The sequence below is a fragment of the Lithobates pipiens genome, unplaced genomic scaffold (assembly GCF_037356315.1).
Source record: "Lithobates pipiens isolate NorthernLeopardFrog02 unplaced genomic scaffold, aLitPip1_a1.2 Scaffold_18, whole genome shotgun sequence".
NCBI classification, from domain to species: domain Eukaryota; kingdom Metazoa; phylum Chordata; class Amphibia; order Anura; family Ranidae; genus Lithobates; species Lithobates pipiens.
The window spans coordinates 173,105,510-173,118,779 of record NW_027507758.1 but is presented as its reverse complement, the minus strand read 5'-3'; the positions used below and the strand labels follow the sequence as shown (position 1 = coordinate 173,118,779).

The 13,270-nt window shown below is 40.1% G+C and overlaps 1 protein-coding gene across 12 annotated transcripts in view; it reads right to left on the bottom strand.

The window, feature by feature from the left end:
- UTRN (utrophin) overlaps positions 1-13,270 on the bottom strand; it is a 945,243-nt gene that overhangs the window by 55,680 nt on the left and 876,293 nt on the right. For all 12 annotated transcript variants that reach the window (XM_077486405.1, XM_077486408.1, XM_077486406.1 and 9 more), the window contains 2 exons: positions 11,254-11,420; positions 5,687-5,798 (listed from right to left, as the gene is read on the bottom strand). In XM_077486405.1, the coding sequence (XP_077342531.1) occupies positions 5,687-5,798; positions 11,254-11,420 (279 nt within the window). The remainder of the gene's footprint in view (positions 1-5,686; positions 5,799-11,253; positions 11,421-13,270) is intronic.

Sequence of the window (13,270 nt, the reverse complement as noted above, 5' to 3'; positions counted from 1 at the left end):
TACATGCATACCCCACTTTTAAGTACACAATGGGGTTTATTTACTAAAGCTGGAAAGTGCAAAATCAGGCTCACTTCTGCATAGAAATTAATGAGCTACTAACCCCAGCTTATTTAATTAATCTTGGGTAATAAAACCTGGAAGCTCATTGATTTCTATTCAGAAGTGAGCCTGATTTTGCACTTTCCAGCTTTAGTAAATAAACCCCATTGTGTACTTAAAAGTGGGGTATGCCTGTAGATCATCTTATTATGCTATCTAGTGGTCCCAAAATGATTCAATGAGCCATAAAAGCAAAGCAGGGAAGCTCACATAGTGTAAAACTGTATAAATCTTTAATTGAATTAAAAGCGGATGGTATTTCTTATAACTTTTAACCTTGTGAGTAGTGTAATCCATTTTTAATTCAATTAAAGATTTATACAGTTTTATACTATGTGAGTTTCCCTGCTTTGCTTTTATGGCACGGTTAATAATTTTGGGATCACTGGATGGCATAATAAGCTGATTAACTCCGGAGACTAGGAGATGTCACTGGCTTCCCTGGAGATGGTTTTTCAATCAGATTCCCTTTGATGAAATCTTAATTCACATGCCTATGTGACCCTTTTTATACAAAGGGTTCAAATGTTCCTGTCATCTGAGGTGACGTTGCACTTAGGTGTTGCAAAAATTTTATGAATTTTTGGTTGTCACCTTAAGCACGGCAATTTGAATTTACATCTATGTTGCTAAATGGCATGCAAACCAATGCTGGAATGTAGAATTATTTATTTCGTAACAGTAAAAGTTCTGATTTAAGTGAAGAGAAGACAGGAGACGGGGGAATATTAAACAAATTGGACTTCCCTTTGATTATAGATTGCTTTCCACTACCAAACGCAGCTCAGAACACTGTTATTTTTGGTAATGCTAAACAAACCAAACTAAGAGGAACTGCTAATGCTCTTGTTGGCATTATAAGAACATAGAAAAAGATAGGTTTAAAAAAAAAAGAAGGGTTAAGCACAGTGATGGTGTACAGCCTAAATAAACAAACTGCCCTTTTCTGTATACAAGTGGTGTATGACTGTACTCATGCAAGAAATCAGAGACATTGGCTATAAACTGATGAACATTGTTAATTTCTATACTAATAAGGAAAAGCTAGGAGGTGTGAGAGGAAAAGCAGGAGCTGACCAGGGAGGAAAGCAAGAGGTGGCAAACCGTGACATGATCAAGTATCATGTGCGGGGAGGTAGAAAAGAGATGACTATTGATGTGTGAAAGGGAGACAAGGTGAATCGTGGGCTGCTCAAATTTTCCACATTTTATCATGTGACAACCGAAAACTTAATTATATTTTATTGGGATTTTATGTGATAGACCAACACAAAGTGGCACATAATTGTGAAGTGGAAGGAAAATGATAAATGGTTTTCCAAATCTTTTACAAGTAAATATCTCAAAAGTGTGGCGTGCATTTGTATTCAGCCCCCTTTACTCCGATACCCTTAACTAAAATCTAGTGGAACCAATTGCCTTCAGAAGTCACCTAATTAGTAAATAGAGTCCATCTGTGTGTAATTTAATCTCAGTATAATTGCAGCTGTTCTGTGAAGCCCTCTGAGGTTTGTTAGAGAACATTAGTGAACAAACATCATCATGAAGGCCAAGGAACACACCAGACAGGTCAGGGATAAAGTTGTGGATACCCTTAAAGCAGTGTTAAGTACTGAACAAATATCCCAAGCTTTAAACATCTCATGGAGCACTATTCAATCCATCATCTGAAAATGGAAAGAGTATGGCACAACTGCAAACATACCAAGACATGGCCATCTTCCTAAACTGACAGGTCAGGCAAGGACAGAATTAGTCAGAGAAGCAGCCAAGAGGCCCATGGTAACTCTGGAAGAGCTGCAGAGATCCATAGCTCAGGGGGAGACTATTAGTCGTGTACTCCACAAATCTGGCCTTGGAAGAGGTCCAAGGGGTCCAAGAAGAAAGCCAGTATTGAAAGAAAGCCATCAGAAGTCACGTTTGCAGTTTGCGAGAAGCTATGCGGGGGACAAAACAAACATGTGAAATAAGGTGCTCTGGTCAGATGAGACCAAAATTTAACATTTTGGCCTAAAAGCAAAATGCTATATGTGGCAGAAAACTAACACTGCACATCATCCTTAACACACCATCCCCACTGTGAAACATGGTGATGGCAGTCTCATGTTGTGGGGACACTTTTCTTCAGCAGGGACAAGGAAGATGCTTTTATGCAATCTGACAGAGCTTGAGCTATTTTGCAAAGAGGAATGGGCAAAAATGTCACTCTCTAAATGTGCAAAGCTGGGAGAGACATTGGCAAAAAGGATTGCAGCTGTAATTGCAGAGAAAGGTGGTTCAACAAAGTATTGACTCATTGACTCAGGGGGGCTGAATACAAATGCACGCCACACTTTTCACATATTTATTTGTAAAAAAAAAATGAAAACCATTTATCAACTTCCTTCCATTCCATAATTATGTGCCACTTTGATCTATCACATAAAATCTCAATAAAATAAATTTACATTTTTGGTTTTAACATGACAAAATGTGGAAAATGTCAAAGGAAAGAATACTTTTTAAGGCACTGTAGGGAAGTAAAACAGTAGAGGAATAGGAGATGATCAGGGACTGGGTAAGAGAAAGAAGGCAATGGGATCTAATAATATATAGGGGATAAAAGATGTGGGGCATGAAGTGATACCTGTCCACTGTGATAATAGAGAAAGTAGGTCTGAGCATGGCTGAGTAGCAGAGGAGACGATGAGACTGGGGAGTAAGGAAGTACAAGGGGAGCTGATTGTGGAAAGTGATTGGAAAAGCAAGAACTGATTGTTTCTAAAAAGTGGAAGGGAAGAGAAGCAATTACTAAGAGAGGATGCAGAGGAGAAACTGGTATGGAGAGTAAAGGAAGCAGCAAAAAATAAGGTTCTGTGGACCGGTGAGGGGTCAAGGTCATGTATGAACTGTCATTTCTCCTTCCTTGAGTAGTTCATAACATTTCCTCTGTTATGCTGCGGCACAATTACAGAAATGTCAGGTGACATTTGATATTTGCCTGGGAGTTTTCCTTTTTTTTATGTAAGCCTAGGGACAGTGTAGACAATGTTCAGATGCAACATACCACACAAAGAATACAAATAATAGCAATAAAGAGTGATTTTGTATGTGTGGAAGAGGTGTGGGGGTCTGTTGTCAGAGAGGTCAACTCCTTTCCCCAGAAAGCGGTACTAGCTAAGTATTGACAACTTCAAAAAACTTCTACATATCTTCCTCAGGAAGCAGAATATACAGGGCTAAGGCAATTTTTAAAGAACAAATATCATACATACATACACATTAGACTGGATAAATGTGTGTGTTTTGTCAACCTTATAACATAGTTACACAGGTACTATTGAATTCAATGTGATAGGAGCTAAAACTAAGAGAAGCTAGTGGTCCCAAACACTGATGATTAAAGAGTGTTTAAATCTAACATAGGCACTACTGTTTGAACAATGTATAGCTGTATACCTGTATGCACTTCAGTGAAAAATTCTGCAAAGGGTCAGATCCGAGAGTGATAAGATATTATGCCTCCCATTTTTATGAAATGGGGGAAGGGGGACACATTGTTTTTCTTGTTTCTAGTTATGCAGATTAGAATGAATTAATAAGTCAAAAAATAATTGGCCAAACTTGTTCTTGGATTTCAGTAATTTCCCTGACTGGCACATAAGGAAACAAGAGGTCTGTTCCCACCTACAGAATTTGCTTCAAACTGCCCTTAAACTGGACATACATAAGAATTAGGATTGGATTGGCAGAACTCTTTCTAATAACCCAAACATACGTATAAGTCGCATTCACTGTGTACAGTCCAATAAAGTATTCTAAAGTCCAAATTCCCTAGCTTTCATAAAATTGTGCATAAGGTAAATTGTTATATATTGATAAACCAAAAATCCTCTGCAAATGCTTGCTATGAAGAGTTAAGCAATTACTACAACTAAAACATTGCCCACAACATAAATATGGCTGTCGCTTGTGAACTGCGCACAAGCATATACACATGTGAGACACATGCATATTCTACCAAGGAGGCTGATTTGCCATATCTCAAAAACATGATTTCATACACATATAATATATGAACGCAATCTGCTTATTTCAATTTTATTTTATTTAATTTACAAAAGAATACATAATTAACATATATATCACTTTCTGACCATACTACTATTTTTTTTTATGATGTGATGCACTAGTAAACATTCCCCAGTCGAAGACATATGTGTCGAAACGCGTCGGGCTAGCTGTTGGCACCCCACATTGCTTTTACTTTTATTTTATTTTTTACTTTTACCTTACTGCTTTGTGATCACTAAGTCATTTGTTACACTCTTGACTTTTAATAAATTATCCTTTTTATCGCCTGACCCGCACCATGTGGAGCTTTTTCTTTCTTTTTTCTCTTTTGGTTTAAACCCTTCAAACATCTTCCCCTTTATTTTGGGGTATCCGGAGTATCGGAGTGCAGCGTGCCTTACCTGAGTTGGATTTCCTAACCACTTTGAAGTTCCATCGGTGAGATTCATGATTGGATATACGGCCCTTTGGAGTCTCCCCACCAGGCTGACGAACCTCCTCCGATTCACCCCTCGGTCCTAGATTGTGACCCCAAGCCTTATTGACTCAACCGTCATACGACTGTGTGAGTCCAACATTTCTGGTAAGAAGTATCCATCTATTCCTTTCCAATGTCTCCAGACAAGCTGTTGCACATGGACATATCCGTTTAATAGGATCTGCCCCGTATTGCGATACGGTCTGACTACCATTGTGCCGGTCTTTCCACAGGAAGCTTACACCTATTCTTTGGACTTTATTTTGTTAATTTACACATTTATATGATCTTTGTTATATGATCATCTTTTCTACACATATTCACTTTATAAGCGCTACACTATTTTTTACCACTAGTAAACATTGCCTGTATTAGCCTAACAAATAAAAGAAATATAAAAATAAATTATCCAGTATATAAAAAGTATATGCATACAACACTAATTTACATTTCCTTTGAAAATAACCACAAATATAACAATTACAAGTAGTGATGGCTAAGGAAGATTGAATATTGTTTTTCTGACTGATTATTAGGACTCTTGCACATGGCCATACATTAGCCTTACATTTTTATAGATCTGCTTATATGCGTGCTTGTGAATACGCATGCGCCAGTGGTTACATGCGTATAGCTGCATACAAGTATTTTGCAATATATGTCAATGCACTAAAGAACTGTGCAGCTGTGGCTCACTAAAGGATGTAATTCTGTACAGCTGTACAAACCAAGTCCAAGAGCCCTCAGTGGGCTGGTGTGTGCACATTTATGTATTTAAATGTTTTCATTTGTACATGAATATGGGAAGGAAATCTTTAAACATCCCCAAAGATCACTATGTTGGCAACTGAGCCTATTCCAAATGAGATCCATTATGGAAAATGGTTTGGCTCAATCAAAGCAATATCCAGAACTCCTGGGCTGTGATCTTTCTTTAAATATGCTTTAGCATTATTGTAAGTGTATAAGACTTGATATTAGACACATAACTCAACTAAATAACTCATCAAAGTAACATGATTTTTACAAAGACAACTTTGAAATGGTACTCACTGGTATGCAATATTCCACCATTGGGTGATGTAGCTTATGACCCTTTGCTGTCCTTCCCGAAAAGAAACAGCTCTGGCAAACATCATAATTGAAATGTTTCAAACTACGATATCTGAAATAAGAGCATGAAAGTATATATATTAATAGAAACACTCATTACTAACAACAACAAAGTGCAATAAAGATGCTGTATTTATGACATCAATGGCTTGATCTGGTAAGATGCTACAGCCCACAGAAACCCACATGGTAACCATAGTAGCACATTGATTGTAAAGAACTACTTCCCACTACTACTGTCTGTGCTTTGTAAAAATATATAAGACTATATCACCATCATTTTAATCAGTTTTAATCAGTTAAAGGAACATGCTTTGGTCTGCAAATGTAAAAAAAATAAAAATAAAATGAAATGCTAAACAGTTTAACTGCTTCAGCCCCAGAAGATTTTACCCCCTTCCTGACCAGAGCACTTTTTGCGATTCGGCACTGCGCCACTTTAACTGACAATTGCGTGGATGTGTGACCTTGCACCCAAACAAAATTGACGTCCTTTTTTTCCCACAAATAGAGATTTCTTTTGGTGGTATTTGATCACCTCTGTGGTTTTTATTTTTTGTGCTATAAACAAAAAAAGAGCGACAATTTTTGAAAAAAAACACATTGGGGGTTATTTACTAAAGGAAAATCCACTTTGCACTGCAAGTGCACCTGGAAGTAAAGTCACTGTAGATCCGAGGGGGTCATGCAAGGAAAATAAAAAACAGCATTTTAGCTTGCACATGATTGGATGATAAAATCAGCAGAGCTTCCACTCATTTCAGATCTACCCCTTAGATTTAGAGCGAGTGCACTTTCAAGTGCACTTGCAGTGCAAAGTGGATTTGCCTTTCGTAAATAACCCCCATTATTTTTTACCTTATGCTATAATAAATATCCCCCAAAAATATATTAAAAAAATGTTTTTTTCCTTAGTTTACGCAGATATGTATTCTTCTCGCCATGTTATACATCGGCTCAGGGCGGGGTCTAGTGGCCACCAGAGGGAGCGATGTAACATAACGGCGATTTGCGAGGCCGAATCATGTTGCCACAGTACAACTGCAGCGACTGGTCGGCAAGCGGTTAAAAAAGCCTTAATAAACCTTTAGTGACCGAAGTTATTGGCAGCTTAGACACCCAGACCACATCTAGCAGAGTTGGCATGCATCCGTTAAAGTGGTTGTATATCCCGCTTGGTAATTTTTATCTACAGGTAAGCCTATAATAAGGCTTACTTGTAGGTAAAATGAATATCTCCTAAACTTGCAGGATTTAGGAGATATTTATCCTGCATGCAGCCGCTGATGTCAGGTCCAGTGTTTTACTACTGCTTTAAATTGACAATAACTTTATTCATCATATTTCTGGTTGACAACAAGTCTAAGAACTAGAAACACACACAGTTGAACATTTCAACTTCTCTGGCACAAGGTTAATTAATGTTCTCACGGCAGGCTACATTTTATAATTGAACTTATAAAGTCATATTTCAGCCATGACGGGGTTTTAAAGTGGAGTTCCACCCAGAAATGGAACTTCCGCTGATCCGGCACTATTTGTCACCTTTTTTTTCTACTTAATTAACTATTTCCACCTGAATTCTGGGTTGGCTAGTGAATGGGGGAAGTACGGGTGTTGCAGAAGGGATGGGCTCCCAATTCAGATTGGCAAATGCAGCAGGAAGGGCAATATGGCCTCGATGGACACTACTTGTGCTAGCCACCTTACCAGCTTGAACTGCACTTATGGGACTCGCCACGTCACCAAGTGTTACTGCAGTGGTGGATGTACGACCAGGATGTACTAAGCCGCTGGTGCTTGCCAGTTTACCAGAAGGATGAGCGGCACTAGTACTGGTTCTCTGCTCCATACGAGAGTCCTGCAGTTTTTGTACCTCAACAACAGCAGAAGAATGGGGTCAGGTACACCTGACCTTGGCAGGGACCACTACTCTGTCGTTGGAGCCATCTGTCGGGGTGCTGCTGCTGCTGTCTACTGGTTCGTATTCTGAGCCAGAATGCAGACAGATAGGTGACTTCCTCTTATCTGTCAGGCTCAGAAACGTGTAGGTCTCTTCACTAGTGTACCTTCGATTGGACATTTTGGCCTCTAAACTTACTGATACACTAGTGAGACTCACAGGAAAAAAGAGCACCTGACTGTCAGCAACTGCTTCAAATGCTACAAAAAAAACTGTTTGCATTCGCAGGGATCAGGCCTGACTCTGCGAATGCTGCAATTATGTGTTTTGTAAGTGACAGTGGTGGATTGATACTGTACTTGGGTAGGCTGGGCTGGGCGGAGGGGCTAGCAGGTATCTGGGCTGATCCCGCTTAGCCTGCGTTTTTAAGAACTCTAATATAGTTCTCATCAGATCAAAGATATTGATCTGTTCAGACACTATACTACTAAGGGAGGTGTATAGTGCATGCGTGGGTGTTAGCGCTACTGCCACTAATCTGACGCTGCCTGGGGCGATTCAGACCCTGACTGACGCTAAAACCTAACTGGTATCACCTGCCGGGTGATCAGGGGGTTAAACCTGTATTTAGGTAATATACGGCGGGTGCCCTGACGCTATAAATAAATAACTAGCTTACCAGCATCCCACATGACACTAATACGGTGATCACTGGTGAGGTGATCAAGGGGTAAAACCTTTATTAGGGGGATTGGGGGGTCCCAGACCTATCTGGGCCTACCACTAAGTACTCTAACACTGATTATAGTCACAAATGACACCAGTACAGTGATCAAACTGCACTGGGTGACACAGTGACAGGAAGTGAAGGAGTTAACTGAGGGGGTGTTTGGGGGGTGACAAGTGTGCTTATGTGTACTGTGTCAGTGTAGCGTTGGTGCAACTTACTCTGAGATGTCTTCTCTCCTCTCTCTGGAACGGAAAAGAGTTCCATGTGGGGAGGTGACATCACTTCCCCTGCCTGAACCGATCACCAGGTCCAGGCCAGAAATCATTGACCTGAGCCTGGAGACTGATTGGTTCTGAAGCAAATCCGATCATCGTGGCCGCCGTGCAGCTACAACGCTTTGCCCAGCCTGGCCAACCTGCCGCAGTATAACTGAGGCAGCTGGTCTGGAACTGGTTAATGTAACTTGCACAGTTAAAGCTCATTTATTTAACTTTAAAATACTTCTTTGAATAATGATATTTTCCAGCCCACGACAGGTTAACTGCAAAGTCACAGTGTAGTCTTAGAGATAATTACAAGCAACTATCTCTCTTTGCGGCATTCTCTACCACTTAATCAGTCTTAGGCACCTTATCCTTTAATTGCAATATAAATTTACTGTCGAATGATGAGAGCAGTGTTAATAACTTTGCCACGTAAGTACTAAGCGCTTGAGTGCCCATAAGATCCAAGCGAAGGATAAGGTAAGATTTTTAACTGTTTTAAAAAAGGAAAAGCAGATAACTTGCAGTAAATATTGCTCTGTGCGTCTATTTTAATACTGTTACTTTTACCTGGAAAACTTCAATGTAATTAGATAGACCATCTTTATTGCTTTGCAGCTGAAATGGTTGATTTTAATACTGGGATCTATGCTTCAAGAGGAGGTACACAGTAAAAAAACATGCCTTTTTGTAACCCCCCTAAATATCCAATTTGTTTTCTGTGTCCACTTTCATTTTATTTTATCACAAATCAGAACAAGCTGTAATAAGATCTTATATATATGAACAACATCAACTTATAGCACGCCAGAATATTACCATGCAAACGTGTCATCAAAGCTTTATGAATATAGTTTCATAGTTAGTAAGGTTGAATAAAGACACCAGTTCATCCTGAGTGAGTGTATACCCCTATCCCTGTACATTGCACAATCACATTGGTCCCTACCCTCAAGGAGCCCACAATCCAAGGTCCCCATTCATATACTAGGGCCAATTTTGGACAGAAGCCAAATAACCTACCTGTATGTCTTTGGAGTGTGGGAGGAAACCGGAGTACCCGGAGGAAACCCATGCAGGCACAGGGAGAACATGCAAACTCCAGGCAGGTAGTGTCGTGGTTGGGATTTGAACCAGCGACCCTTTTTACTGCTAGGTGAGAGTGCTAACCACTACACCTCTGTGTTATTGGCATCTGTTAAAGTTATTATAATTGCTACGTATTAATGAAATACATATCCGGGTTACAGAGATTTACTCTAACTGCTGTTAACTTAAACCCCACTCCCCTCCTTCAAAGCAATAAGAAAAAGTCTCTGCACTAAAGTCCCCTTGAAAGTCTATGCCACATCCTTATTATATAGCTAGTAGTAGTGACATTCAATTGGGCTTGTTATCAAAGCATCTGCGTCAGTCAAGCTAAATGTCTAACTATTACCAGCCACACCATGACCTGGATAAACAACTTTCTTTATCATATGTTATATTGCCCAAGACAATGATAACTGTGGTAAAATATAATTTTAGGTTTAATTCAATTTCTACTGCACATATTCACTGGTATTTTTATTAGCTATATGATGTAAAATTGACCACGTGACTTTTCAGTACTTCGGTAAACTTCCCGTTCTGCCCTTCTTTAGTTAGTGGAATGCTCATTACATTACTGGTTACTAAGACTGGCAGACCGGGTGTAACCAGATTGAGACAGTAACTAAAGAAAGAATTGCTTTTGCTGCACACAAAAATATGACTGTTCTATTTGAGCCCCAAGTGGTATATATGGAACAGTGAATAAAAGTCCTTCACTTTTTGCTATTTGTAGTTTGTTCACACCTTCTAACTAAGGTGTTTGTTAGGACAAAATAAACCCAAACAAATCAACCCAAGGACAGAAAAAGACTTGTTGATGTGTCAGAAATGCAGTGAGTTCCTAACTTCCTGTTTGGACTGACCACACATTTCCTATACTGCACACAAATTTCAACCAACATTGTCAGCCTTGCTTGTTGGAGTACACAGCTCCACCTATCCTCCACACCTCTTTGTCTCACTCTACAAATATACATTCATTCCTTTCCCCAGCAATACAATGCTGCTGCCTTGACCCCCAAGACTGCCTACACATTGTGGGGTTGATTTACTAAAAGAGTAGAGCATGTTTAAATTTGAAATGCGTCTTTGCCAATACTAATTGAGCTCCCTGAAGCTACCCCTGAAAGAAATGTAAAAGCATGGTGAAGATATCACTGTAATAAAAGATGTTTCTTGCTACAGAAACAAATTAAAAGGAAAAAATGCTGGGACATGCTTTATACGGAGAGAGAGGAAAGTCTGGGCGGCTTTTTGTAATTGTCTTCCTCAATAGCAATAAACCTTTTTGCTGCTTTTTTCTTATAATGGAAAATGGCTCTGGCATATAGCTTCCATAATCTTTACCTTTGCATTTACTAGTAGAGAATTCTCACTTTTTACCATACTAGTCTGAATCATCACAGTGTTTCCTACATATTACATATTCCTGTTTTTGTAGTTTCTACCTATACATTCAGAAATGCTGACAAGAATGCTTATGTTAAGTTCCAGACACTCCACTGGCGAATTCACTTACCTAAATCCTACAATGGGACATTCCTTGCAGATATTACACTTGGCTTGATGCTTAGCCGTTTCAGCTGCTGCTACTCTATGAAGCACAGGTAGCCAGACCACGGACTGAGGCTCCAATCGCATCCATTGAATAAACTGTTTCACGTTGATCTCTGGCTTATTCTGAGTCTATAATAACAAAACGACAGTGAGCAGTAGGATAGTAACATAGCTGTGACTAGTAGTAATAAAAAACAACAAATAATCTGGGCAATTTAAGAAAAGAAAAAAAAGCATTGCTTTATTCGATTATTACACTCTTGTAATGCCTACAAAAAAACTGTCAGATTGATTGACTAAAAGAAAATAGGTTAGTCCCTTTGAAAAGGAATTTTTTTTTTAAGGGAATTTTCCCTTAACTTACTGAATGTAGTGAGAATTCACTTTGCAGAGAAAACCCAATTATGCGCAAAGTAAATAAAAAAGTAGTATTTTTGCTTGCACATGATTGGATGACTGAAGTTAGCAAAACTTCAATAAGCTGAGGGATCATGTGCTTGCAAAGTGAAAATTCCATTGTAAAGTGAAAATTTCTTTGCAAAGTGAACAGCCTATTTGCCTTTAGTAAATCAACTCTTCTTTCCTTTCATTCATGCCTTTCCTAGCCTGCCCAATCAAGAGTAGGTGGCTTTTTCCTCATGTAAAGTGCAACTCTAGCCAAGACTTGTATGCTTGTTAGGGACATTTCTTCTAACTTCCTTTCCCACCAATCCACGGTTTTGTTGTCGGAAAATCTAATCGTGTGTACGGGGCATAAGTCTGTAGGGTTCAATATTGAGTTGGCCCACCCTTTGCGGCTATAACAGCTTCTTATAGGAAGGCTGTCCACAAGGTTTAGGAGTGTGTCTAAGGGAATGTTTGACCATTCTTCCATCTATATTTGTGAACAGTTTACTGCTGAATTACTGCAATTTATTATCTGCAGTTTTCATCAGTCCTTCGGATTCTGTCACACTCTATCACTGCTAGATGGCTAGATGGCTGCAGCATCGATCCAATGCTCCAGCTGCCCCCCGCTGACACTACACCAAGTACTATGTGATCAAAGATTGCTGATCACTCAGTTCTTGGTCCTCAGTGAACAGAGAGCCAGTGACTATCAGTCACCGGTTCTCTGCTCTGACCTTCATCGCTCACTGGAGCTCTGGGGTGTGGAGAGGGTCTGAATGGCTGGCTCAGGCTCTCACTGGTGCTCTGAGAGGCTGACCCAGCTGCCCGCACATCTGGATCTCTGCAGAGCCTGAACCAGCTCTGTGAAGTCAGCCGACAGCAGGCTTTAGCATGCAGTCAGCTCAATCTGGGACAAAGGAGTGCAGAACTAAGTGCACTCCTGTGATTCCCAGGAGAAGTATGGTCACAAAAGCTTTGACCAGACTTCTTCTTTAATGAGTGAAGTGCATATGTCTTGGTTTATTCTGAACCTTCAGCAACCTGCCAAGCGTGTTTTATATTTTACCTGCACAATTCCTTTAACCACTTGCTGGCCAGCTCAAGCCGATATACATCGGCAAAGTGGCACGGGTGCGCAAAACAACGTACCCTTACGCAGCTACAGCATCCACGGATAGCGGGCGTGCGTACGCCGCCATGCGCACCTGTGGAATCAATGTCCGCTGGTGGCCCCCGATCATGGCACAGAGAGGCAGAAAGGGGAGATGCCTAAGTAAATAAGGCATTTCCCTGTTCTGCCTAGCAACATGACAGGGATCTACTGCTCCCAGTGATTGGGAGCAGTGATCGTTGTCATGTTCTAGTGAGCCCATCCCCCCCTACAGTTAGAACATGCTGAGGGAACACAGTTAAACCCTTGATCGCCCCCTAGTGTTTAACCCCTTCCCTGCCAGTGACATTTACACAGTAATCAGTGTATTTTTATAGCACTGATCGCTGTATAAATGCCAATGGTCGCAAAATAGTGTCAAAAGTGTCCGATCTGTCCGCCGCAATGTCGCAGTCAGGATAAAAATCGCAGATTGCCT